The following is a 26,700-nucleotide window of genomic DNA, read 5'->3' as shown; positions in this document are numbered from 1 at the left end:
CAGAAGACATCATAGCATAGCCAGCCAAACAAATAGGTTTAAAAACACAGTATTTTTTGAAGTATAAGATGCACACCAAGATTTTGAAGAGGTAAATTTAAAAAAAATGTATTTGCCTTCCCTGTCTCCCAGGGGCACTCTGCAGGCATCTCAGACCCTCTGCATGCCCCGTTTTTTGTGAAAAATGGGGCATGCAGAGAGGTTGGCAGGCCTGCAAAGTGCTTCAGGGGGTCGGGGAGGGCAAAAATGTGTCATGTGGGGGCTTGATCTTCTTAAAGAGTAAGGCTTTTATCAATCTCAAATCCACTTTTCTCTACCACTCCCATGGCAGGGCAGGACTAAACATCTCCCTCCACGCTTTATTTTTTCCCCCCTTCCCTCAGACTGGCGGTGATGGTGAGCCGCTTGACCCAAGGAGCAGCAGTTGGCTCTCTTCTTCTCTTCAGCGAGTACTTGAGAGACCGCCTTCTGCCGATTACCTCCCTTCGACCAATTAGATCGCACAGATTGGGCCTCCTCCGAATCCCATCTGCCAGTCAATGCCGACTGGCGACCACACGGAGGAGAGCCTTTTCTGTTGCAGCTCCGACCCTGTGGAACGATCTCCCCGTTGAGATCCGTACCCTCACCACCATCCAGACCTTCCGCGCAGCCCTCAAGATCTGGCTCTCCCAGCAGGCCTGGGGATAGGTTCCCAATTCACCCGCCCGAGTGTTTGATTGCTGAACGAAAGTTGTGTTTTATTATTTTTCTTTGTTCACATTTTGTTTTGTTTTTTGATACTGCACCCCCCTCCCTTGTGATTGTAAGCCGCCCTGAGTCCCCTCAGGGAAAAGGGCGGCCTATAAATTTTAATAAATGACTAAAATGACTAAATGAGAAAGACATGCGGGGGCTGCTGAATGGCTGCTGCTGGGCTTGACTGGGTACGGCCCATTGGATGAGGAGGGGTGGGAATCCCTTCCATTTGGATTAATGTTTCCTTGCAGCGGTGCCTGAGCGGCAAAAGGGAAGCATAAAGGAAATGACCCTGCAAGACTGCCTCCTTGAACAACCAGGCTTGTTCACAGCGCTCTTCACAACCCCACTTCTTTAAGTCTTGGGGCAAAAGCAAGTGCCAGGCTCCAGGGAGACTCCCGACCTGACACTCCTGCATTCCAAAGTTTCCTTTCCATCCCATGCTTCTTCCACTAGCCAAAATCCCGACAATGCCAATAGCTTTTTCCGGAGAAAAAGTGGAGATCTAGTGTCCTGAGAAAAGCCTTCATGCAAAGGAGATTGGTCCTCTTCCCTTGCTCCCCCTCCCCACAAATCCGCCCAGTTCTGTCATGCAGCAAAGAGATATGGTAGCTGGGTGCAATAGCAATTAGCACTGCATGACAGAGAGCGCAATAACAGTGTTTTCAAGTGGCAGCGCAGTGATCTCGGCTGTCTGGAATTGTCTTAAGAAGGGACAGGTGAAGCGGGCGCTGTGTGAGAGGTGTAAGGCAAAGTGGCTCACTGCTCGGTCTCCCCCTTCTCCAGGCAACCCAGTCAGAGGGCAGTCAGCTTCTGCTCCTAGAGAAGGAGGGAAGGAAGGAGGGAATGAAGGAGAGAAGAAAGGGGGAAAGGAAGGAGAGAAGGAGAGAAGGAGAGAAGAAAGGGAAGGAAGGAGGGAAGGAAGGAGAGAAGAAAGGAGGGAGGGAAGGGGAAAGGAGGGAGGGAAGGAAGGAGGGAAGGAAGGAGAGAAGGAGAGAAGAAAGAAGGGAAGGAAGGAGGGAAGGAAGGAAGAAGAAGTAGGATTGTTGTAAAATAAGATGGGTTTATGGGATGGTAAGAAAGCAACTTCAATTATATTGTCAACTGTAGGGGAGAAAAATTGTTACAAATACATATTATTAATAACAGTTATGAGATCATATAATTGTGAATGTATATATGAGAAATAAAAATTTATTTTTTAAAAAAACAGCTTCTGCTCCTGGCCTGGGAGATGGCTCTGGGGAGGAAAAAAAACATTTCAGGTAGCGGGCAGTTCCAGGCTGCAGGGATTGCCCAGCACCTGAAATGCTCTTTTTCCTCCCTGATTGCAAAAATGGAGCTTGTATTCCTCCTGGCCAGATCTATCTCCACGGCCAGAAGCAGAAGCCGACCACCCTCTGACTGGGTTGTCTGGAGAAGCGGGAGTCCAAGCTGCGAGCCATCTTGTCTTACGCTTCGCCTCCTGTGCAGTGCCCGCTTCACCTCCCCCTTCTCCAGATGACCCAGGTGGCTACATTCAGAGAATAAGATGCACCCAGATTTTCACTCTCTCTTTGGGGGGGGAAAGGTGCGTCTTATACTCTGAAAAATACGGTAGTTTCTATCCTGTCAGACTCTTAAACACAACTACAATCACTCCACGCACACACAGAAAAGTATGACTAGTTTTTCTTTTTCTTTTTTCCTGATTATTTGCATAGGGATTATTCTTTATACTATTTAAGTTGTTTGTATTTTTTGTCATTGATTGCACCAGTGAGACTAAAACCAATTTTGTTGTATACATAATGTACAATGACAATAAAGGCTATACTATACTATACTATACTATACTATACTATACTATACTATACTATACTATACTATACTATACTATTTGTATTGTAACTGGTCAATTATCTGTAGAATGATGAACACTGAAGTAGGTTAATAGAAAAACCATCAGGCAGAATAGGTGGCTGGCCGGCTACACAAGCTCTTTAAGTAGGACTTATTTGGGGCATAAGGCTTATATTAGGCACACATGGAAAAAACATGCTAGGTCTTATTTTCAGGATAGTCTCATTTGAGGGAAACAGGGTAGTTACTTAAACATAAATAGCCAAACTTATCATATAATCTATAGGAGCAGTTTAGGTGTAAGGGTATCAGTTTAATAAACTTCTGTGCACTGTGCCTCTAAGTTTGTATCACCTTTTTCCTTGTATTGTATAATTCATAACTTTTTTATTCAAAATACAATCTTGATGTTGTATCTCTTTAAATAATCAGCCATTAAATAACATTTTATCAGTTCTGTTGTAACAGGAAATTGTGTTTGAGGAACCCCTCAAATAATAAGATGCTTTAAACAAAACAAAAGAGGAACAGAAGAAGAATGAAAAATTGCCTAGCTTCTAAATAAATAAGCTAAGTTTTATTAAAGTCAATAACAGCAACACTCTGGCAGGCAAGATTTATTACTTTCAATGTGCCTTCAATTATTGCATCTACCAATCCTCTTTAATGAGACTTGCTAGCTACCATCAATAGAAATGTACAGCACTGGTTATGGATGCTGGCCATTAGTGTTTGCTTCGTGGCCAAACTGAAAAACGCAATTAGCTGAAGAGCTTGTTTTATGAAATAGTCAAATAGCCAAGGGGCATAATCGGTATAGATAGCATTCTAGTGAGATTTAGATGTATAGAGTATTACATGTCTGACAATATAAGGATGCCATGGTTTCCTAATGATAATTAAGTGCTATTTATCTCATACAATTTGCAAACTATTTGGATTATTTTTTTTCCCCCTCACCAGGATTTAGGACAAATAATCCCTCTCATTGTAGAAAGCTGTATCCGATTTATCAATTTGTATGGTGAGTTCTAAAGTACTTTTTAATTTAATCCCAATTTTGAAGACTATTGTGCTTAATAATCATGATGCTTTTTTCTGGCATGTTCTAATCCTTTTCCAATTACAGTTAGGAAGTATAATGAAACATTGGTCTTGTTGAAAACTTAAAAATGGAAGGGCTTCGTGGGAAATAAAACAAAAAGAGAAAGGGCAGAATATTAATTCAGACAGCAATAAGAAAGGATTAATTGGAAGGTATGAAGCCATAGATCAAAGAGGAAGTGGGCCGGAATCAAGCAAGAAAAGGAATTCTTGGTCTTTGGAAACAGTTAGCATTGCATTTGAAAATGCAGTAAGCTACTTTGTTGAGTCTGGGTGGAAAGTTATATATAAATGTGATAATAAAGGACTAAGATGCTAGTATTTTCCCTCATTTGAAACATTATGTTTATATATTTCTCTGTTATTATTTTTCAGGTCTTCAACACCAGGGCATTTTCAGGGTGTCGGGCTCTCAGGTGGAGGTTAATGATATTAAAAATTCATTTGAAAGAGGTGATTATTTTTCTATTCATATATATCATCAAAACATAAAAATTATTTTCCTAAATTATTATTATGAAAGGGAGAGAATTTTTATTCATTGAGAAGAATAGAAAAACAAAGAAATTAGCACAAATGATCTTTAAAAACTTACATAGTTTTGGATATTGGCTTTGGAGATCTTTAAACTTCATAGGCTCTAAATCAGTGATCCCCAACCCCCGGTCCGCGGACCGGTGCCGGGCCGCGGAGTACCTGGCACCGGGCCGCGCAGCGGCCGGGGGCCATGATCGCTGCAGCGGCCGGGGGCCATAGTTTCTTTCTGTATGCAAATTAGGGCTAACTGGCACAAAGGGTGTTACTGGACCGCTGGTGGCACTCTGACGTCACCAGCGGCCCACCGCCCCCCTGTGTCCAGCGCCGCCCTTCTCATTCCTTTTCAGCGCTTCAGCGCTGGCCGATTCCTGAAAAAAAACCTAAGAGCGCCTGCGCAGCTACGTAGGGCTAGCGTAGACAGCGCTAGTAGCATAGCCTTGCGTAGTTGTTCCCCGTGGAGATTCGTACCCTCACCACCGTCCAGGCCTTCCGCATAGCCCTTAAGACCTGGCTAGCCCGTCAGGCCTGGGGACAAAGATAATCGCCCCTCCCGAATGATGAATGAATGTTGCTCATTATTTTACTCTATGTTTGTCTATGTCATGGTTTGTATTTCCCTCCCCTGATCCTATGTAAGCCGCCCTGAGTCCCCTCAGGGAAAAGGGCGGCCTATAAATGTTAATAAACCTAAACCTAAACCTAGGCGCAGTTTGTGCTACGCTATCTACGCTAGCCATACTGAACTGCGCCTGCGCAAGGCTACGCTACTAGCGCTGGTCATCGACGTGCTCAGCGGGCCACGGTAAAATTATCAAAGGCTGACTGGTCCGCGGCGATAAAAAGGTTGGGGACCACTGCTCTAAATCAGTGGTCCCCAACCTTTTTATCGCCGCGGACCAGTCAGCCTTTGATAATTTTACCGTGGCCCGCTGAGCACGTCGATGACCAGCGCTAGTAGCGTAGCCTTGCGCAGGCGCAGTTCAGTATGGCTAGCGTAGATAGCGTAGCACAAACTGCGCCTAGGTTTAGGTTTAGGTTTATTAACATTTATAGGCCGCCCTTTTCCCTGAGGGGACTCAGGGCGGCTTACATAGGATCAGGGGAGGGAAATACAAACCATGACATAGACAAACATAGAGTAAAATAATGAGCAACATTCATTCATCATTCGGGAGGGGCGATTATCTTTGTCCCCAGGCCTGACGGGCTAGCCAGGTCTTAAGGGCTATGCGGAAGGCCTGGACGGTGGTGAGGGTACGAATCTCCACGGGGAACAACTACGCAAGGCTATGCTACTAGCGCTGTCTACGCTAGCCCTACGTAGCTGCGCAGGCGCTCTTAGGTTTTTTTTCAGGAATCGGCCAGCGCTGAAGCGCTGAAAAGGAATGAGAAGGGCGGCGCTGGACACAGGGGGGCGGTGGGCCGCTGGTGACGTCAGAGTGCCACCAGCGGTCCAGTAACACCCTTTGTGCCAGTTAGCCCTAATTTGCATACAGAAAGAAACTATGGCCCCCGGCCGCTGCAGCGATCATGGCCCCCGGCCGCTGCAGCGATCATGGCCCCCGGCCGCTGCGCGGCCCGGTGCCAGGTACTCCGCGGCCCGGCACCGGTCCGCGGACCGGGGGTTGGGGATCACTGCTCTAAATGACAGCAAAAAGAGTTTAATGTAGCTCTGCTGTCATCCTGTGGCCATCCACATTATTGCAGCCCCAGAGGTGGCTAACTCCCGAATTTAACCCTTTTTGCAATGTTTAAATAGGCAGATTCTTCCTTCTTGTACAGTTACTTCTTCCCCCATCTACCTCTGTGCCATCCAGTTGTGTTCTGTTTTTCTGTTTACTTTCTCCTCCTCCTCTTTTTCCTTATTTTTTGGGAGGGGAGGTAGAATAAAGTTTAGAAAAATCTTTCAGATATATATGGATTATACGTTAAAATTATATGCACAATTATTTAAAAAGACTAAAATCTCATGATGGGTTTCAGCTGGAATTGGAAATCTTAGATGGAGAAGACTGGGAAACTGGGTATTGTACAGGAATTTTTTTTCTGTGTTTATTACTTTATTTATTGTGAAATTGTCCTAAATTCAGAGTCATCTTTTTCGGAGGTAAGTATACCAATTAATGGAGAATGAAAAAATACTGCATATAGCTAGTCAACTTCATCATTTTAAAGGTGTTTTCTGAATATAGGCTGCATTCTTTGACATGTCTCCCGGTTGGGTTTTTTCAAATACTTTATTAATGATTGGGGGAGGGGGAGAATAAATTGCTAGACTAGACTAATCCACACCTGCAAAGTTTTTTCTATATGTTTATCTGATATTATTTTGGTGAGTAGAACCCCCCCCCCCCAAAAAAAGAATACAGTGTTTTTCCACAATTCTTAATAACATCATCTTTTTTATGGGAGTTTGGCTTTAGAATCTATTCTTTGTAATCACAACAGAATGCAGAACATGTTTTTCTAAAAATCTTTTTAATTACTTTTTTCACCTCAAAGAAAATGTAAGCTTGAATATATCAGTATTTGTATGGTATGTAACTTGAATGAAAATAGTTGTGAAACCCAATATATTTAGTCAAAGCAGTCCTCAGCTTCTCAGTAATACTGAAATTTCATTCAGCCTAATTAAATTCATTTACCCAAATCAAACTTTCCTATCTTGAATGCCTTCCAGATATGAAGACTTTACCTCCTAGAGTTCTTTAGTATTTGAGGAAAATTTTGTGAATTCTGATATCTACATATCTGGATCATGCTTAGGTTAAGGATGACTGAATCCTTGCATGGACAATCTAGCATTTTAATCCCCTCTGGCATTCTGCTGTGCACTTATTTATTTAATCAATCAATCAATCAATTAATATCACTACCCAACTTTCCAATTGTACAGGTACCTAACATGAGGTTAAAATAGGTTTTAAAAATATCAAAAAATATACTCTATATTGTATTATAATTAAAAAGAATGAAATTAAAGTTCATATCCCAATGGGAAAAGTATATATTTGAACAATATTTTAGATCTTGCTGCATTCATTCTAATTTCAGGATGACCAATATAGTACAGCTCAGAATCTTAAATAGAAAAAGGCTGTCAAGATCTAAGGCCTGTAAGTATTTAATCTTGATTTATTTTTGTAGGTGAAAATCCTTTGGCAGATGACCAAAGTAACCATGATATTAACTCAGTTGCTGGAGTACTGAAGCTTTATTTCCGAGGACTGGAGAATTCTATTTTTCCTAAGGAAAGGTTTAATGATCTTATTTCTTGTGTCAGTAAGTTAAATTTGTTTCTTTTGTGTGTTTTGAATGGTCACTTTAATGAATGAAATTGTATTATTTGCTCAGACGTATCTATTTTACAACAGCTTTATATAGGACAGCTTACTGCTATCATAGTTATTTATGTGCATCCATTTTAACAAGTGTGTTTTTGAATTTACATTCTCTCCTCAATAAGAATAAAGTATACTGTATGTTTTATATACATAGCCCTCAGCACATATATACATGTCTCCCTTGAATAGATTTTTGTTAGCTTATTAGATAACCCCCGTCCCAAATACCATTGGTTTGATTAATGTACTGCATTCTCTTAAGGACAGAGTTTAAGCAAGGAAGCATATTTTTCTCCTTTCAGATATAGACAAAGATCCTATTTGGATAAAATAACCATCCACAAGCCTTTGAAACTTGTTCATATAGTTAATATCAACAAGAAATCTTAGAACAGATTAATATGTCCATTTTGCACTCTTGTATAGTCTGTACAATCTTTTTCCAATCTGGTATTCTCCAAATGTGTTGCAGTACAATTCCCATAGTTGCCAAATGTCATATGACCCAACACATCTTGAGTTATTACCCAGCATATCAGCATTGGAAAATTCTTCTATACTTTCAATAGCCAAACATAACTAATTTTTCTACTTGATGTTACAGGAACAGAAAATCTCTATGAGAGAGCTCTTCACATACGTAAACTTTTGCTGACATTGCCCAGATCAGTCCTTATCTTACTAAGATATCTTTTTGCCTTCCTCAATCAGTAAGTAGTTTTAGTTTTCTATATTTTAAGGAAGTTGTGTGTGACAGAGAAAAAGAACGTGGTGGTGGTGAGACCAGAGAGAGAGGGAGGAAGAGAAAGAATTTGATTTTAACAAAGACTGTGTGCTATTTTAAATGATAGAAGAGGAATGATTTTCATGCAAACTGGAATTAGCTCTTTAAATGACAACACCATAGAAATAGTATGGAAAGCTTGAAAATAGAAGTTATGATAATACTTGTTCATTGGAACATTGTGTTTGTTAGGTTTTTTTTTCAAAGAAAGCTTCACCAATATCTTCACATATACCTTAATATAGAATAACAATGTTTGAAGTTCTAATTTCCAACATCCCAGAATATATTAGACACTGAATGTAAATATTGTTCTTGAAAATAGTTGTATTCATGTGAAATACTATATATAGAAATTTAAGGAGAACTTTTTCCCCTTATCTCATTTATAAATGCAGATTCAGTCAGTGTATAATATAAACATTTGGAATTTTGAGTGGATGTTACAGGAACTTACATAATGGTGTGGTGAATCAGAATTTATCCATTATTTGTCTATTCTGTCTTATCTCGGTGTTGCTGAACCCCAGCAACATTTTGAATTCTGTGGGAATTGTTCCACACAAAGAAATGCTGCTCTAGAATATGAGGATGCTTCCTGTCACTCCAGTTTCCTTTTCTTTTTAATTTGGCAGGTAGCTAGTTTCAAAATAAGCATTGGACTACGCACATGCACGCACACAGGCATTGTTAGTACAGCAGATTATGTTTCAACATGGGGTTTTTCTTGGTTAATTCTATTCATTTTTTAATTAAAACATTGTTAAAATACGATTGTATTAGGCAAGAAGTTTGGCAGGCACCAAGAAACAAATTGTGGATGTATTGTTACCCTTATGGACTTCCTTGGAAATCTAGGCTTTAAACAAGATATAAGGTGATATCTCAGTCTCTTAAAATGGTGAATATTTAGGTCTGGGAAATAAGTGTGAACGTTTTAAGGCAAAGATTTTCTAACTCACATAAGGCATATGCAGTATTTTTATGCTTGGATTACCAATAACTTATAAAATAATAATAGTCTTTGTAAACATCACAGATCTAAGTTTCAAAATAGCAATTTAACAAAAGATATGCGTCCACAATGCTAATACAGGATGAGATCAAAAAAGTACATTTCAGCTGTTGCCTTAAGCAGCTTGTATCTCTCCCTTTTTAAATTTTATTTTTTAAAAAAAACACATATAACATAAAAATATCATCAATTACATATTCTATTTAGCATGTTGTTTGGTCACAAACATTTGTTCCTCACCACTTACAGTTGCAAATAAAATCAATTGTTATCAACCCAATATACAGTAATACATTGATTATCATTGTAAATCATATATTCAGTTTACTCTTATAATTTCTTCCTTTTAAACATGTATTCTAAAGATTGTATTCATATGTATGCTAGCTATCTGTTACATCATTGTAAATCTATTTAATAATAACATATCTTTATAGTATCATCTATCTTATTCTGGTGTTTCTTGCAGTATATAAAAAAGAAGAAAAAGGTTCACCAACATTTTATATTTGTGTATCATTACTTTCAGTTATATATAAAATCATAAAATACCTATCCAATATATATATAAATACATCTTTATCATTGTGTCTCATATATTCAACTACAATTATTGTTTCTTCATTTTAAACAAAATATTCTAAATATTCCATTCATATATATATATACCAATATTCCATTACTTTGTTATAAATCTATAAAATCTATATATTCAATTCATATATATATACCAATAATCCATTACATTATTATAAATCTATACACTCTATATAAAAGTAATATGTCTTTATAGTATCTCCTATCACATTTTATTATTACAATTCAAAATTATGGTAATTATATGTATATTGATAAAACAAGTCCCAAATCTTATAAAAGTTCATCTTCTTCTCTAATTTCAAATGTCAATTTGCTCATTTCAGCACATTCCATTATTTTTTGAATAACTTCCTCCTGCATTGGTATTTTCTCATTTTTCCAATTTTTTGAAAATACAATTCTGGCTGCTGTTAAAATATTTATGATCAAATATTTTAAGTCTTTATTATATGTATCTGGTATAATACCCAATAAAAAAGTCTCTGGTTTAAAGTCTATACATTTCTGTGTCATTTTCTCCAACTACGTGTGGATTTTAGTCCAATACCTTTTAGCTTCTGTACAAGTCCACCACATGTGGTAGTATGATCCCGGAGTCTGATGACATTTCCAACACTTTTCGGATTTGTTCTTGGACATTCTTGCTATTCTCGTTGGGGATAGATGCCACCTGTAAAAACATCTTATACAAATTTTCCTTATAAGCTGTTGACATTGTCATTTTATAATTTTGGGACCACAATTTCTCCCATTTCTCTAGTTCAATCCCATGTCCAAATTTTTTTCCCCAAGCTATCATAGGTTCTTTAACTTCTTGTTCTTTTAGTTTAACCTCTAGTAAATGTCCATATAGTTTTTTAGTTATTTTTTCATCAGTACCTGTCAAGATTTTATCTAACTCAGTTTTTTTATCATAAAAACTTCCATTGTACAGTCTTTATCATATCTAGATTGTATTTGCACATATGAAAACTAATTCATTTCAATTCCTTCCTGTTTCAGCTCTTGCATAGATTTGAGTTTACCCTCTGCATTCAAAATTTCACCATAGCTAACAGATTGTTCCTTTTTGTATATTATTTGATATGAAAAAGCTTCAATAGTTGATAGCCAGACTGGTATTTTTAAGTAATATTGCTTTTTAATCTTCTCCCAATTCAATAACAAATCCCCCCTTAAGTAATGTCTTCTAAAATGACCCTGTGTTTTAGTACCTTTATACGATAAAAAAGCATGCCATCCCAACAATAGGTCATGTGCTAAACTCAATAGTCTAGAATTCCTTAGTGTTATCTACTCCATTATCTGTCCATTTTAAGTCTATATAGAGCACACTGGAATTCTGTCTGGTACAGGCATCAATCAACATATTTGAGTATGTAGAGAGATTCATTTTAAGACTTCATTTTAATTTTCATGTATGAGCATACAGTATGTAGGACTACGGCATTTTGAAAATGATTTTGGAAAAGTGCTTCAAATATTACATGAAAAAGTCATATCTCTGCTGTTCATTAAAGTAGCCACATCATTTTTCAGGCCTTTTAAGGAAATAGTGAACAGAGAAAGGGAAAAAAAGGAAGGAATTGATCATCAGAACCATAGTGAACCTATGGTATTAGAAAAGCAGTATTAGAAATAGTCCAGCCCCTTGCTTAGGCAGGAAATCCTGAACCATTTCAGACAAATGGTTGTCTAATCTCTTCTTAAAAACTTTCAGTGTTGGGAGCATTCACAACTTCTGGAGGTGATTTGTTCCACTGATTAATTGTTCTAACTGTCTGGAAATTCCTCCTTATTTCTAGATTGTTTCTCTCCTTGATTAGTTTCTATCCATTGCTTCTTGTCTTGCCTCTAGGTGCTTTGGAGAATAGCTTGACTCCCTCTTCTTTGTGGAACACTGCTATCAAGTTACCCCTAGTCCTTCTTTTCATTAAACTAGACATACCCAATTCCAGCAAGTGTTCTTTATATGTTTTAGCCTCTAGTCTGCTAATCATCTTTGTTGTTCTTCTCTGCATTCTTTCTAGAGTTTCAACATCTTTTTTTACAACATGGTGACCAAAACTGGATGCAGTATTCCAAGTGTGGTCTTAACAAGGCATTATAAAGTGGAATTAACACTTCATGTGATCTTGATTCTGCCATTCTGTTAATGCAGCCTAGAACTGTGTTGGCTTTTTTGACAGCTGCAGCACACTGCTGGCTCATATTTAAGTGATTGTCCACTAGGACTCCAAGACCCCTCTTACAATTACTACAGTTGAGCCAGGTACCACATATACAGTACCTGTGCATTTGGTTTTTCTTGCCTAAATGTAGATACTTACTTCTTTTACTATTGAATTTTATTTTGTTAGATAGCACCCAGTGTTCAAATCTGCCAGGTTCCTTTTGTATCTTAAGCCTATCTTTTGGAGTGTTGGCTGTTCCTGCCAACTTGGTGTTGTCTGTAAATTTGATGAGTTCCCCCATCTATCCTCTCAGCAAAGGAAATTGTTTACCAGACAGGCAGATGGAGTTTTCTTTTAAAGTAGTGTAAAAATAAGATTCTATTTGGCTTTTAATGTGGTAATAAAGAAAACACCACATTGTGGCTACAAAAGATGTTGGGAGAAAGAATTCATAAAAAAATGAGAATGGTTCAAAGGCAAAAAGAATTTCTCTAAATGCAGACAGATTAAAATCCTGTACATAGACTGGGTAAAAATGGTAATGATTTTTTAAAAAAATAGTATGTAATGAAGTGAGTCATTTTGGATAAGGAAAAATGTTAAGATGTCCACTAGACTGAACTGTTGTTGTTTTTAACTGAAAGCGTTGTCCATTAAGATCAAGAACCAATTATTTTTCCTTCAGGTTAGAGAACAGCTCTTTCTTTTCCACATCATTCAGATATAGAAATATTGTTGAGATTACCTATAGTTCAAGTCTCTGGGGGGCATGGGGTGCTCATTTTGAATTATCTGAAAATTGTTGATCTGCTTTAGATATATTGTCTAAGTATAATGTTATTATAAATTACCATATATTCATATATGCAGTGCCTATACATCCCTGTTAATATGCCAGATTTTGAGATGTAAAAAAATCAGACCATGATAAATCACTTTAATGTAATATATGAACTGTACAATTCAGTTGAAATCAAACTGGAATTTTTTAGGGGAAAAATAACTATAAAACATCCAATAACATGCTTGCAAAATACTTTTCTTTTTCTTTTCTTTTTTTTAAACAGCCTTTCTCAGTACAGTGATGAAAATATGATGGATCCTTATAACCTGGCCATTTGTTTTGGCCCAACATTGATGCCAATTCCAGATATACAAGAACAAGTGTCATGCCAGGCTCATGTTAATGAAATCATTAAAACCATTATCATTCACCAGGAGATCATTTTTCCAGATAGCAAGGAATTAGATGGCCCAGTATATGAAAAATGTATGGCAGGTGATGACTACTGGTAAGTCCTTCGGTCTTTTACCTAACAAACTTGTCATATTATTCCGTGAGCAGCTTAGAAGAATCTTGCTTCCATCTACCACAAAAAAAAACTGTGATTTGCCTGCCGATCTAGGTAAGTTATATGTAGGAATTTGTCTATAGTGCAACCAGTTTTTTAAAAAATATGATGTAAGGGCTGACACAAGGGACTCAGTGGCTAAAATACTGAGCTTGTCAACCAGAAAGGTTGGTAGTTTGGCAGTTTGAATCTCTAGCAGCGCATAACGGGGTGAGCTCCCATTACTTGTCCCAGCTTCTGCCAACCTAGCAGTTTGAAAGCATGTAAAAATGCAAGTAGAAAAATAGGAACCCCCATTGGTGGGAAAGTAACAGTGTTCTATGCGCCTTTGGCCATGGAGATGTCTTCGGACAGCACTGGCTCTTCGGCTTTGAAACGGAGATGAAACGGGAACGACTAGCACATATGTGCACGGGGAACCTTTACCTTTACCTTTAAGGGCTGATGCTGGTGGAGGAGGAATCACTCATGCCAGGGGAAAATAGCATGTGTAAACAAGGACAGATGGCAGAAACATTCAAGGCTGAAAAACATGCAGCAGCTATGCAGTCAGTGCTTCAAAAATGCAGCAGCACTGAGAGGCCTAGGATTTAAATCCTGGAACTAACATATATAAACAGCAGAAATCTGGAGTGATATAAGACAACTTATTTGTCTGTATGGTTTCCTAACTACAGTAAATCTATTTTTCTAACCTTTTTTGTTGGAATGGGAGAGAAAGTTTAATCACGTAACCTAGTATGAAGCCTTGTCACATGGCCTCTTTTACATTGGATAAGAGGTACATGAGATTAGTCTAGATCAATGATTCCTAACCTTTTTTTGGCCATGCCCCACCTAAGCATCTTTAAATTCCTGATCCCCTCCCCAGGACATATAATTCTTACTTTACTCAAAAAGTGAACTCTCCTCATGTGGAGGAAGCCTAAAAGGCCTGATTTAAACAAAATTCAAATTGCCCTCATTAAAAATTAAAGTGCCCCCCTTGTGGGGCATGGGTCCCACTGGGAACCACTGGTCTAGAACATGATCCTTTCTTAAACTAGAGACCCACATTTAGTTGAAGATCATCCATAAAATGGCAGTAAGTTTTTCAGGGTCAAATAATAGCCAAAAAGAGGAAAAAGTGGATTTTAAATCACATTGGCCCAAGACTGTGTTGTGCATCGGGAGGAAATTTTAGATGGGACTGGCTTAGTAGGCTTGGCCTAACTAATTTTAAGATGCAGCCAGTCTCTTTCTTCTTTGATATCTTGATTTCAAATTGATTCTTTTGTATGGTGGTTTCCCACCAATGTGTTTGAAATCAAGATGCGGGCTATGACTATTTAGACCAAACTAGATGTTACATACAGATATTTGGAAATACTCCATCCAGGACACTAATATTATCACCATGACCAACTTCACAATTTGGTGACTGATTCGATTCTATAATTTATATGGAGACATACAGAGATGTAACACCATATAATAAATTAATTTTAGCCTAAATTCCTGGCTAACTTTTTGCCCATTAGTTAAGAATTAAAATTTCCTTGAAACACGCTCTAGCTCAAGTACCTTGATGTGCTCCAATTCCTAATATATTCATATTTTGTCAGAGGTCTGTCTGAAGCCATTTAGATTCCTTTTCCATATTGAATCTCAGCTTATTCAACTCTGCCTTACTTTAAAAAGTTTCAAACATTTCTTTCCCTTCCTTCAGAGGGAGTTGCTGGGATTACCTCTTTATGTGACGTTACAGAGTGATTTTCTTTCCCATGAAAAAAAGAGATTCTGTTTGAATTAAGGATATGTATTCTATACCTAGCTCTGTGTGTGTGTGTGTGTGTGTGTGTGTGTGTAGAAAGGTAGAAAAGTACTTAATCAAGTGTTGCTGAAAAGTTATATTTGAAAAAAGAATACATTAATATGACCAGTTTATTGGAATTTTAAATTATAGTTCCATCCTACCATCAAATAAATTCATGTACTCCTTCTCTACAGTGATAGCCCTTATAGTGAACATGGTATCTTAGAAGAAGTGGATCTGGATGCTGGAGCAGAAGTACACACCAGTGATGATGGTATGCTGTTTTTTGCTCTTTCTAATGACATTGTGCCTCTTTTTAATTTCATATGTATGCCATTCCCAGAGGAAAAAAACACATTTTTTCATTGTCTATAATATTAAATGATTTACAATACACTTACCTGTTCCTTTGCTTTTTTTTCTGACTAACACAGTCAGGGTGGAAATAAGTACTGCAGCAAAAACAATTTCTACTGCCAATATAAAGGGCATAGTAGCATTACTAGAGGTGGGCTTCAGCTGGTTCGGGCAAACTGGTTAATTAAATTTTTGTGCAGTTCGGAGAACTGGCTAATCGCACCACTGGCTGGTCCACCCCGCCCCTCCGACTCACTCCTTATCTTGCCTCGCCCACCTTGGCCATGGCATAGCAGCTGCTGTTCTCTGGCTCCCTCGCTTGCCTTGACTATGTGGCCCCGGTGGCCCAGCCCACTTGCCTGCCTTCACCCCGGCCTCCCACACTACCCAACTCCCTGCCTGTCTGGTGAGCCTTTATCTCTTTGCCGTTGCAAGTGGCCTGTTACAGGGCCTTCCTAGGGCTCCCCTGGCCTGTTACAGGCCAAAATGAAGGGTCCCTGGGCCCAATCCGCCCTCCCAGGCTCCATCCAGGCCTTCCTAGGGCTTCCGTGGCTTTTTACAGACTGAAATGGAGGGTTCCTGGGCCCAATCCGCCCTCCCCACCCCATTTCCCATGGCTTTATTGTACTTAAAGAACTCGGCCACGTGGCAGAGAAGCCGATGTCTTTTATTCAAAAGCCAGTGAAGCTGTAAGAATGTGAGATTTAAGGAAAACCGCTTTCTCCATCTGAATAAAAGACGTCGGCTTCTTTGCCATGAGGGCCTGCAGGTTTAGTTTTTATCCAGTTTGGTCAGGCTTAGTTTGGGCTCAGTCTGCTTGCTGCTGACTGGCTAGTTCGAATGAACAGCTTCAGGGATTGGGGCATGGCAGCCAATCAACAAGGGCCTTGCAATTCAGCCCAGTGAGACAAAGAAAGCAACCTCCCCTTCAACCCCCCCTGAAGCAGGAGGCTGCCATAGCCCCGTCCAGGCCTTTTCTACCGCCAGAGGCCTCTTGGCCACACGGCCTCTGCCAAAGTCTTTTACTCAGAAGCTTGTGGAAATGTTTCCCTTAGATTTCACATTCTTACAGCTTCACCATCATCTGAATAAAACCCTTTGGCTTCTCTGCCAGTGGGTCAGCCTCTTCTTGACTTCTGGAGATCTTCAAAAAAAGTAAGATCTTCAAAAAGTAAGTAATAAAGTAAATGGCATGATTAACATTTCCATTATTTTCAGTGGGAAGTAAAGGTAATTAAGTTAGTATGAATGTAACCTATTAAGGGTATGTTTAAAAATTATAAAAGGACTATATGTTAAAAATGTCCCTTATTTGCAACTAAATCATTTATGTCCATCCTTTGATTTTTGTAGCAAATTGTACATTTTTGTTTTGATAAAAGCAAAGTGAATATTCATTGAGAATGAATCTGTTTCTTCAGAGTAGTTCCTCTCACCATCCTTTAAAGCTTTACTCCCTAACTGATTTTTCTTAATAATTTGTCTATTTAGAACAACATAAAGAAAGCAGAAAAAAGGCAACAGAATTCCTAAGGGAGCAAAATCCCTACAGCTATATAATGAATGGTCTCTCTAAAGTGGTTTATTATGACAGTAAAAAGCTAGTACAATGACTTTAAAATACAACTACTACTGTTTCCAAAATATATACTCGTACTTGCTAAAATTCTAGACGGTACCTATGTTAACATATAGCTGTTTCCATTAGCAGAAGAACAGCTTCCAATATAGGGGGGAATAATCAGAAATCCAGCAAGTTTTTATATTTGATTCAGAGTCTGTGAGAAACCCTTCGCTAATGTTAGAATGAGATTTCACTGAACAACTAATGTAGTTTTGTCTTGTAGTTCTTGTCACAGAATTCAATGTTTCAAAGTTATTCACATCATTTTAGCCATTTTTGACATAAAATTGCCAGATTTAAAAATTCTGAGCGTTTAAACATTTCATGGAAAAGCCTTTTTATAATGCTACTATCAAGCATTGTACATTAGGCTTGTCAAATGTCTTGTTTCAGATTGCATTTCACAATGCTTCAGGTGTAGAATGATGTATTTAGTTATATTAACAGAATAGATATCAGTAAAAATTATATCTTTGTAGGGAGAAAAAAGTAAGTCATCCATGGGAAATGATATGGGAAAGAGTAAGTGGAACCTGAGATGCCAGCAAAACAGGCCCAAACTGTGGAGACCCAGCATGCAGGATGGGGTGGGGGAAGCAATTGTGGAGACCGCAGGGGAGCATGAGGTATCCTCAGGGGAGGCCTTGGATGGTCTGCTCCAGCACTAGGCCCCACGTGCTGTTCCCCAGCCTGAGATTCTTCACGTGTATTTAAAGACCTGTGCGTTTGATTAACAAGTGAATTGGGGAAAGTAGGGAGTGATCACATTCATTTAAGGTGATTCAAACGAATTCCCAGGTTGCAAATGTAATTGGCAGGCTTTATTACATTTGTAACTGGGGGATTATCTGTATAATGAGAGTGATGGAGGGTCTCAGGGAGCACGAGACGAGCTCTGTGTCACGCCCACCCTGGCCACGCCTACCCAGTCACATGACCACCCAGCCGGTCATTAGGGCAGAGAACCGGTTGTTAAATTATTTGAATCCCACCACTGACCATTACGTATTTTCAGTCATGCATTACTAGGTTCACGGATAAGAAGAAGCTGCCAAATCTCTGGGCACCATCTTTCTTATGAAGAATCAGCAAGAAAAGAAACTAAAGAAAAATAATGTTTTGTGAGCTTATCAAAGTTTTATATGAGAAATATTTTTCATAAGAGCTTGGTGGATCACGCCATAGATCTACAGAATGTAGGCAATTATTTTACAGCCAGCCAGATTGGAAAAACTCACAAGCCTGAACTGGAAAGTGAAGATCCATTTAAACTTACGTTTCCCTGCAATTAGTATTGAAGACATACTGATTAGGATTCAAGAAGTAATTGACATAAATAATTGAAATGTATTTGAATATACGTAGCTCAGGTTGGTTGTTGGGTTGTTGATCTGAGCTTCAAGCCAAATTGCCAAGCTCGGAGCTCAGACCAACAACTTCACATACATAGTATTTGAAGTCCTGTTTGCTTGATCCTTCATAATTCTACCCAGACCCTTTTTAAAGCAAACCAAATTGATTACCACGATTTCTGGCAGGGAATTTTGCTATTTTACTGTGTAAAAAGAGTATTTCCTTCTGTCAGTTCTGAATCTGCCCTCATTTGTTTTCAGCTATTAACCTGAAAACACTGTAGGACCAGAAGAAAGACAACTTTCTCACCGTATTATGCATGTTGGTACATCTCAATGTTGTTTTCTCTTTCCTTCAGTCCAATCTGAAGAGCCACAGTTGATTGATCTCTTCTGATAGGGCAGATATTCCGGTTCTTTTTGATTGTGCTATTTTGCTGTTTTCCAACTATAATGAATTATTAAGGTACAGCAACCAGAGCCACGTATAATATTTCAAGGTGGTTGTACCATAGTTTTGTACAAGGTTATTTCATGAAAAGATGTCCTTTAGTCCTAGCCAGATAGCTTTATTCCTCTGAGATTATTGGGTCCTAAAATGTACTATTTGAATAATAATATTTTTCTTCATGCTAATTTTTATTATCTACTCATGTCCCTTGCTGTTATAAGCTATTTTTAAAGTCTTGTGATTTATCTTTCACAGAATGTGATCCAGTAGAAGCTATAGCCAAGTTTGACTATGTTGGAAGATCTGCACGAGAACTCTCTTTTAAGAAAGGGGCCTCACTGCTTTTATATCATCGAGCCTCTGATGATTGGTGGGAAGGAAGACATAATGGAATTGATGGCCTTGTACCACACCAATATATAGTGGTTCAAGATATGTAAGAAACAGCTAAAGTTATTGTAATACCAGAGGTACTCTTTTCAGACCAGCATTTTCCTCTGGTGGGAGATCTACAGATTCTAAATTCCAAATTACAGGATACCAGAAATCTTTACAGCTCAACTGTTGCAAGTGCAACTAAGGATTAGTCTCTCCCAGCCATTCTGTCATAAATATAAGATTTCCCGTTCTGTGATTTTAATTTTAGTTTGCTGTCTCTTAACATCATTACCCCTTATAAGGCTAATTTGAAGTTATACCTTATTTACTCAACAATTAATAAATAATTGTATCATTTTGAATATATCAAATCATTTAGGCAGGCATCTAAAATGAAGGCTGTATCTAGAAACTAAATATTGAATTGAAAAATACTCTGGTCAGAGGCTTTTGATAGTCATGTATTGGTCAATGTTTGATTATGCATGTAACAAATGCCTCTGAAAACAGTAACTGTAACAGTGGCAACTACAGCAAACTACAATCACAGCAAAATGACACGAACACAAAGATCTCATCCTGCAAACACTGCCATGATGTATCTTAATCTCTGATGCAAGTATGCACATTGCAGTATTTGCATCATAATAACACTATAAAAGTTTGTCTTTGGATCCCATTGCTTCTCCTTGTGAATCCCACGCAAAACATTTGTTAGTGAAGAGAAGATAAATGGAAATAAGGGGATATAAAACAGAGGCTGAATTGAAGCATGCTTTTCTTGTTTTAAAGCTACATACCCTAATTTTGCAACATAAGTTTTTTTTAATGTTTAGGGATGATACATTCTCAGATACACTGAGCCAAAAAGCAGATAGTGAAACCAGCAGTGGGCCAATACTTGAAGACAAATCTTCTTCCAAAGATATGAGTTCACCAACAGATTTGAATTCTGAAGTATATCTAGGAAGGTAAATATAAACAATTATTTGTCACTAAATAAATCTGTTTCATTTATATTGCACTTCAAAATATTAAAATCTATTTTCCCTCACATAAAGTAGTCACTAATGCTTGTAACATATAATTTTTATTACACACAGAACTTGGAAATTAAGGAATAATGACTACCATATTTTCGGAGTATAAGATGTACCTTTTTCCTCAAAAAAGAGGCTGAAAATCTGGGTGTGTCTTATACACTGAATACAGCATTTTTGACCTCCTGAAACCCCGCTCCTTCACCAAAATGGCCGTGCATAGCCTTTAGGAGGCTTATAGAGTGCTCTTGGGGGCTGGGGAGGACAAAATGAGCAAAAAACAGGACTTATTGCCCCCCAGCCCCCAGGAGCACTCTATAAGCCTTCTAAAAGCTATGCATGTCCCTTTTTTGACAAAAAACAGGGCGTTTTTGGGAGGTCTGCAGAGTGCAAAAACTTTTTTTAAAATTTGCCTCTTCGAAATCTTGGTGCATCTTATACTCCGGTGCGTCTTATAGTCTGAAAAATGCGGTAGACATGTGTAAGTTAATATTTGAAGGGGCAACTTTCTGAGTTCATATTCTACACAATATCATGCTGCAGCATCATTGCCAGGTGTGGGAAGGTTTTGAAAGAATTATTTACACGTTCTTTATTTTGTCTTCTGAAACTTCTGGAACTTCCTTTTCTTGCCCTGTCTTGTAGGCAGTGCAAGAGATCTGAACTCCCACTTTCTGGCAGACGTCCTGGCAGGACCAGTGATGGACACTGTCCAGTTCATACACCACATGGCCTTACTAATTCCTCAATGGAGTTAGTTTCTCCCATTATGGCAAGCCATGCTACTTCTCGAGCTGCCCTTCAGAACCACAGCCTCAGAACAGATAGCCCAGAAAGGAGACGGAAACCTGGCCACAGCAGCCTCACCAATATTAGTAGACATGAATCTCTGAAAAAAAGTGACAGTCCTCCAATTAGAAGATCAACCTCATCTGGCCAGTATCCTGTTTTCAATGACCACAAACCCCTTGACCCAGAGTCAATTGCTCAGGTATGTAATGTTAACATACAATTGGGGGGGGGGAGTGAATTGCATCAAGCAATATATATATTTTCATCATCATAAATCCCTTCAGATATGTTGGAGTGAAAATCCCCAAATTGGACAGGGATTCCCAAAAAATGTTCTGACAATCAGCTGTGTGACTATCAGCTATGCCGCACGATTTCTAGCTAATATAAATCGTGCAGCACAGCTGATTGTCACACAGCTGACTACCATTTCACCCAAACTAGTAGCATTTTTTACTACTGGTTCGGGCGATTTGGCCCAAACCGATAGCATTTCACCCCTGGTTCTGTTGTTGGGAGAGGTGGAACAAAAGAAAAGAGGACAACCAGCAGCAAGATGGATGGACTCAGTTATAGTAGTGATGAGTGCACCATTGGGAGACTTGAAAGGACAGGTTAGGGATAGATTGTCATGGACAAAATCTAAATATGTGGTTGCTAAAAGTAAAAAACAACTTGATGGCACATAATAAAAACTACTCTAGCAGCTTCTCTGAATTGTAGCTTTGTCTGAATTTCCTGTCCATTTCTGTATAGCTGCATTACTTTTTGCTAAGATCTTTTTAATTGCCATTTATTGATACAAAATAGGTCATTAGTACCTAAATTTTATTCAAGTATTGCATACATTTCTGTAAGAAAACTCTTTTTTGCTACAAAAAGCAGCTTTTTAATATTGTGCTCTCAATATTTTGTTGTAAGGACAAGTACAGTTCTGATCCTAATTGCACATATAATGCTTTGCAGAACATGATTGTACAATCGTGTCGCTCCAATTGTTGTCCAGTGTAGACTTGTATCTCTCCAACCATAAGTTGAAAATGCTTTGATAATGTCAGTCATTTAAATTTGAAAGACTCTCCCTATCTTCATCCTTTGCAAGCATAAAGGAAGCTCCCAATATAACACTAAATATAAAGCTCAGATAAAGGTCTTCAGACTTTTACTTTGATCAAAGCATCAGTATTATATTTCACCCAGTCAGGAAACCCTTGGTATTTATTGCATTTGCTGTGAGTAAAAGGTGCTAAACCTGTTTAAACAAAGCCAGTTTTAAATAAAATGAAATAAATAAATCCCTTTTCTTTTGTTTTCCATGAACATTTGTCTGTTTTCTTTCGCAGTTGAGCTTTTTAACTCTCTGCTTGGGGGGGGGGCTTTCCTATTTCTTCTTTCAGTTGTCAGAATTCAGAATCAATATCACTTGAATTGAATGCTAGTGTATATGCATATATAAGACAAAGAAAATTACGTTTTTTTGTATATGATTTGTATAAATAATTCAGGGTACACACACATTTATGCAAATGCAGGATTTATATGCGTCTGTTGCTTCATATAAAAGTAAAAGGTATTTACAAAGCTTGATTTTCCTATTTCTGTAGTAATTGTCAACATATTTGCTTCTCCCTCTTAATAGGATATTGAAGAGACAATGAACACGGCTCTAAATGAACTTCGGGAACTGGAACGCCAGAGTTCGGCAAAACATGCTCCAGATGTTGTCCTTGATACCTTAGAACAAATTAAGAACTCTCCCACCAGCACCACCTCAACAGAATCTTTGAGTCCTCTTCACAACATCATGTTAAGAAATGCCGAGCCTCAGATTCACCGTAGCACTAGTTCTTCCAGTGATACTATGAGTACCTTCAAGCCCATGGTGACACCAAGAATGGGGGTGCAGCTGAAGCCTCCTGCACTGAGACCAAAGCCAATAGTTCTTCCAAAAACAAACCCAAGCATAGGCCCCTCTTCTCCTTCCCAAGGCCCTGCTGACAAGTCTTGCACCATGTAGAACCCAAGAAACCCGAGTGCGGAGTGAACTACCAAAAGAATGTATCTGATAGTTGTCTGAATTCCAATATATTATTAGTTTATATTTAGAAAAGGAGAGATTTGTTTTTTTAAAAGTCTTGAGTTACCTACTTTAACGTGGGTATTTAATAGGAGTTGGGTTCAATTTTTAAACTGGAACATTCAGTGTCTACTTTTACAGTATATTCTTAACACAGTTAGAGACTCAGTGAGTGCATTTTTATGGCATGCTGGGCTTGATTAGATTGGGTTGGGGGGTGTAGTTTAGCACATTTCAGAAACCCACCCTATTTGATTAGTTTATGATCCAGTGTATTGCAAAAAGGCAGAAAATTACATGTGTCATGTATGCCATTTTAAAGCAACAGGAATACATACATTTACTTGAAATCTCCACACTGCACCTTTTCTGATGAAAACACCACAGTCACTGCCAGCATCACACTAATATAACAATGTATACTTGAGTATGGTTTATGACTTCACAAAGAATTATGGTTATTTGAAATGAATTTGTTAAGAAATAGGGTTTATTTTTAGTGCTGCCTGGTTGCAGTTCATTTTTCAGAAGGTCTGAGGCTTCTGTGTTTTAAGAATTACTAAGCAGCCTGTCAAAGTCAATGCAGAAAGGAGAGTCACCTTGACGTTGCCTTCTGTAGTAGCTACTCAGTATGCATGTGACAGTCCTAGTGCAGCTCACTGACAGGATACGAGGAATTAAATTGCTTCTAGGAAACAGCAGTTTTCTAAACCAGTAGAAGTCTGTGGTCAGAATGACAATTGCAGTCGTCCCCTGGTTGCTATCCAGCAGACACCTTCACTAGACTGGCCAGGAATACTGAGAATTATCTTCTGACCCTGTTGAAGGACTCTCTATTGAAGAAAGTGGGTTGTTTCTAATGTTCCCACTCAAGCCAATTGCAGGGCAATAAAACTAGACATTGGGCACCGAATCTCTTTGCTATCAATTCAACTCAAAAACTGTTTACATTCTTAAGAGCCACTTGTCTGGAAAAGTTTTAATTAATCAATAATCTGTAGCAAAAAATTCATGGACAGCTGCAAACTAATTGAGTAACTTGTTAATACTTTAAAGCTGCTGCATCTTCAAGATTATGAAACACAGTGCATATAGATGAATTGTGTTGTGTTTTTGTTAGTTTATTTAAATTGAATTATCTCTTTTTCAACTGGAATAGCTCCTTCAGTTAAGGCAAGAGTTTATTCACAGGGCAAAACATTGTTTTCTACTGTTCTACAATCTGAATAAAGTGGGTCAGAACTATTTTTTTTCTAATTATGTCAGTATCTTTTTTATGTGTGAATGAATGCTCTGAACTGGCATAATGCTATATCATTAGGAACTTTTCTGTTATATGTGATCTGTCTCGACAACTCTTGCACAAATTGACACTTAAGCCATGGCCTTTCTCTGAATGTTTTATAGCTTACCTTTGCACTCTAAAGAAGACTACTGTTTGTCATTAATTTTTTTTAAAAACACAGTCTAGGGAAATGTGGGGTAGGGGAGGAGTCAGTTTACATCCATTGACACATAAAATTGAAACCAAATACTTATTTTCACATAGCTCTTGTCACAATAGAAACTTGCAGTTCTTCCAGTTGAACATTTTTCTCTTTATACTATATGAAATTCCAAAATGTAAAAGACTAGCTAATATGTGAACGCACTTGTTATTGCATAACATTTGAAAGGCATTGTTCCCTGCTACTAAGTGAAGTTGATTCATTTTGTTAAGTGATCATAAATGCTAAAACTCATTAAATTATGTTTAGCTAAGAAGTTCACAAAAGTTGCTGTTTCCTAATATACTGAAAATCAGCTGCTCAGTAGTTATTTCTGATCTATTGCTAAGTATTATATTTTGTAAAACTTGCAGGCCTATTTTGGGGGGACCAATTTTTGTGTGCCCCAGATGACATAATAGCTATTTAGCAAACAAAAATAGAAATTAATGATATTCATTAATGTGAGACGAAAAATCCATTTAGGAATATTAAGCTATGGAATGCTGAATTATTTTTTGCCCTCAATAGACTGAAACAATAAAGCTTTCATATTTTTGAATGGGGTCACCAAAATGAACTATGACACGTCTCTACCCTGGAAACTTAACTAAGACCACACACTCAGTATTGAGGCTTCAGCTAATATAAAACTTGTGAAACATAACAGTGACCCGTGTAAGATTGAGAATTGTTTGCTTAACTAGACCAAATCTGAGACCTGTGGGACAAACTTGAAAATATCAGCTTTCTTTTAAGTGCATTCTACCCTAGTGATTGTTGTTATTAAGAGGCCATATGGTGTAACAAAGGTGGGTGCCTGTATCTTGAAAGTGCATAAGGAAATTCTGTATGACTGAATATAACTGTACTGGCTTCCATACTGCTTATATTAGAAATTGTTTAGTGAAGAAAAATATTACAAACAGTGAGTTTAGTGAATGTTTACAGTTAGAACATTCACTTGAGTTAAAATGTGTGTAGTTTGATGGTATATTGTAGCTACTTCAAGTATAGTAAGTGGATATGTAAAGGAAAATGGATACAACTACAGGCATACTGAAGGCTAAATGCCTCTATACTAATAAAGTCAGTATTGTCCTTGACTGTCAGTTAGATAGATTGCAGTGCTGGTAGCTTCCTGCTTGTTGACTGTTACCTAATTGTGTCAATGTACATCTGTAAGTATGTACATGTGAAAGTGCCTTTACATTTTTAGAGAAGCTGTTTTGGCTTCGCTTCTTATACTATTGCATTTTTATTTTCATGTTCTGTTGTTTTTGTTCTGCTGTGTTCCCACAACATTACTTCCATTCTGAAACAAAAAAAGGAATTACAATTGCACAGTTCTGGAAGAAAAAAAGAAGAAAATGCACTCTTAAGCTGTTGTGACAATGCACTTTGATGTATAGTACTGTACATTTTGGCATGTACCATATACTTTCAAAATTGTTTCTCATGGTGTAACTTTATAATAAATAAGGATAGTTCTGTCAGAGTATATTTTTGTTGAATGATATTTGTCAGTCATTTTCTATTCTTGGATGCCCTCTAGATCCTTTCTGCCTATTCAGTAAATAAGAGCTGCTTGTCACAGATCAGACACATTGCATTTTTTTTGTCATCAATTCCGAAATGGAAATTTCGAAGTAGCTTTAGAGCAGCGATGGCGTGCCATAAGTGGGGGGAGCGCAGGGGTGTGTGTGTGCAGGCATGCCGCACCCATAATGCAATGTGCAATCCCCCCAGTGTGCATGCGTGCACTACAGGCGTGGAACCCCTCCCCATTTTTGCATGCTTTTTTCACCCTCCTCAGGCTCCAGAGGCTTTATAGGAGACTAGGGATAGTGAAAATAG

General features: G+C 38.1%; 1 protein-coding gene across 1 annotated transcript in view; it reads left to right on the top strand.

The window, feature by feature from the left end:
* The window catches only part of SRGAP1 (SLIT-ROBO Rho GTPase activating protein 1), a 178,919-nt gene extending 152,573 nt beyond the window's left edge, over positions 1–26,346 (top strand). The window contains exons 13-22 of the mRNA XM_014053233.2: positions 3,544–3,604; positions 4,060–4,137; positions 7,369–7,503; positions 8,170–8,275; positions 13,206–13,430; positions 15,480–15,559; positions 19,325–19,505; positions 20,284–20,418; positions 21,133–21,478; positions 22,919–26,346. Coding sequence (XP_013908708.2) covers positions 3,544–3,604; positions 4,060–4,137; positions 7,369–7,503; positions 8,170–8,275; positions 13,206–13,430; positions 15,480–15,559; positions 19,325–19,505; positions 20,284–20,418; positions 21,133–21,478; positions 22,919–23,296 — 1,725 coding nt within the window. The 3' untranslated portion in view covers positions 23,297–26,346. The remainder of the gene's footprint in view (positions 1–3,543; positions 3,605–4,059; positions 4,138–7,368; positions 7,504–8,169; positions 8,276–13,205; positions 13,431–15,479; positions 15,560–19,324; positions 19,506–20,283; positions 20,419–21,132; positions 21,479–22,918) is intronic.
* The last annotated feature ends 354 nt before the right edge of the window (positions 26,347–26,700 follow it).

The sequence above is a fragment of the Thamnophis sirtalis genome, unplaced genomic scaffold (genome assembly GCF_051295495.1).
Source record: "Thamnophis sirtalis isolate CommonGarterSnake01/CBP01778 unplaced genomic scaffold, rThaSir2_p1.2 scaffold_9, whole genome shotgun sequence".
In the NCBI taxonomy this organism is placed as follows: Eukaryota; Metazoa; Chordata; class Lepidosauria; order Squamata; family Natricidae; genus Thamnophis; species Thamnophis sirtalis.
The sequence above is the reverse complement of the archived record's forward strand: the minus strand, read 5'-3'. Positions and strand labels throughout refer to the sequence as shown.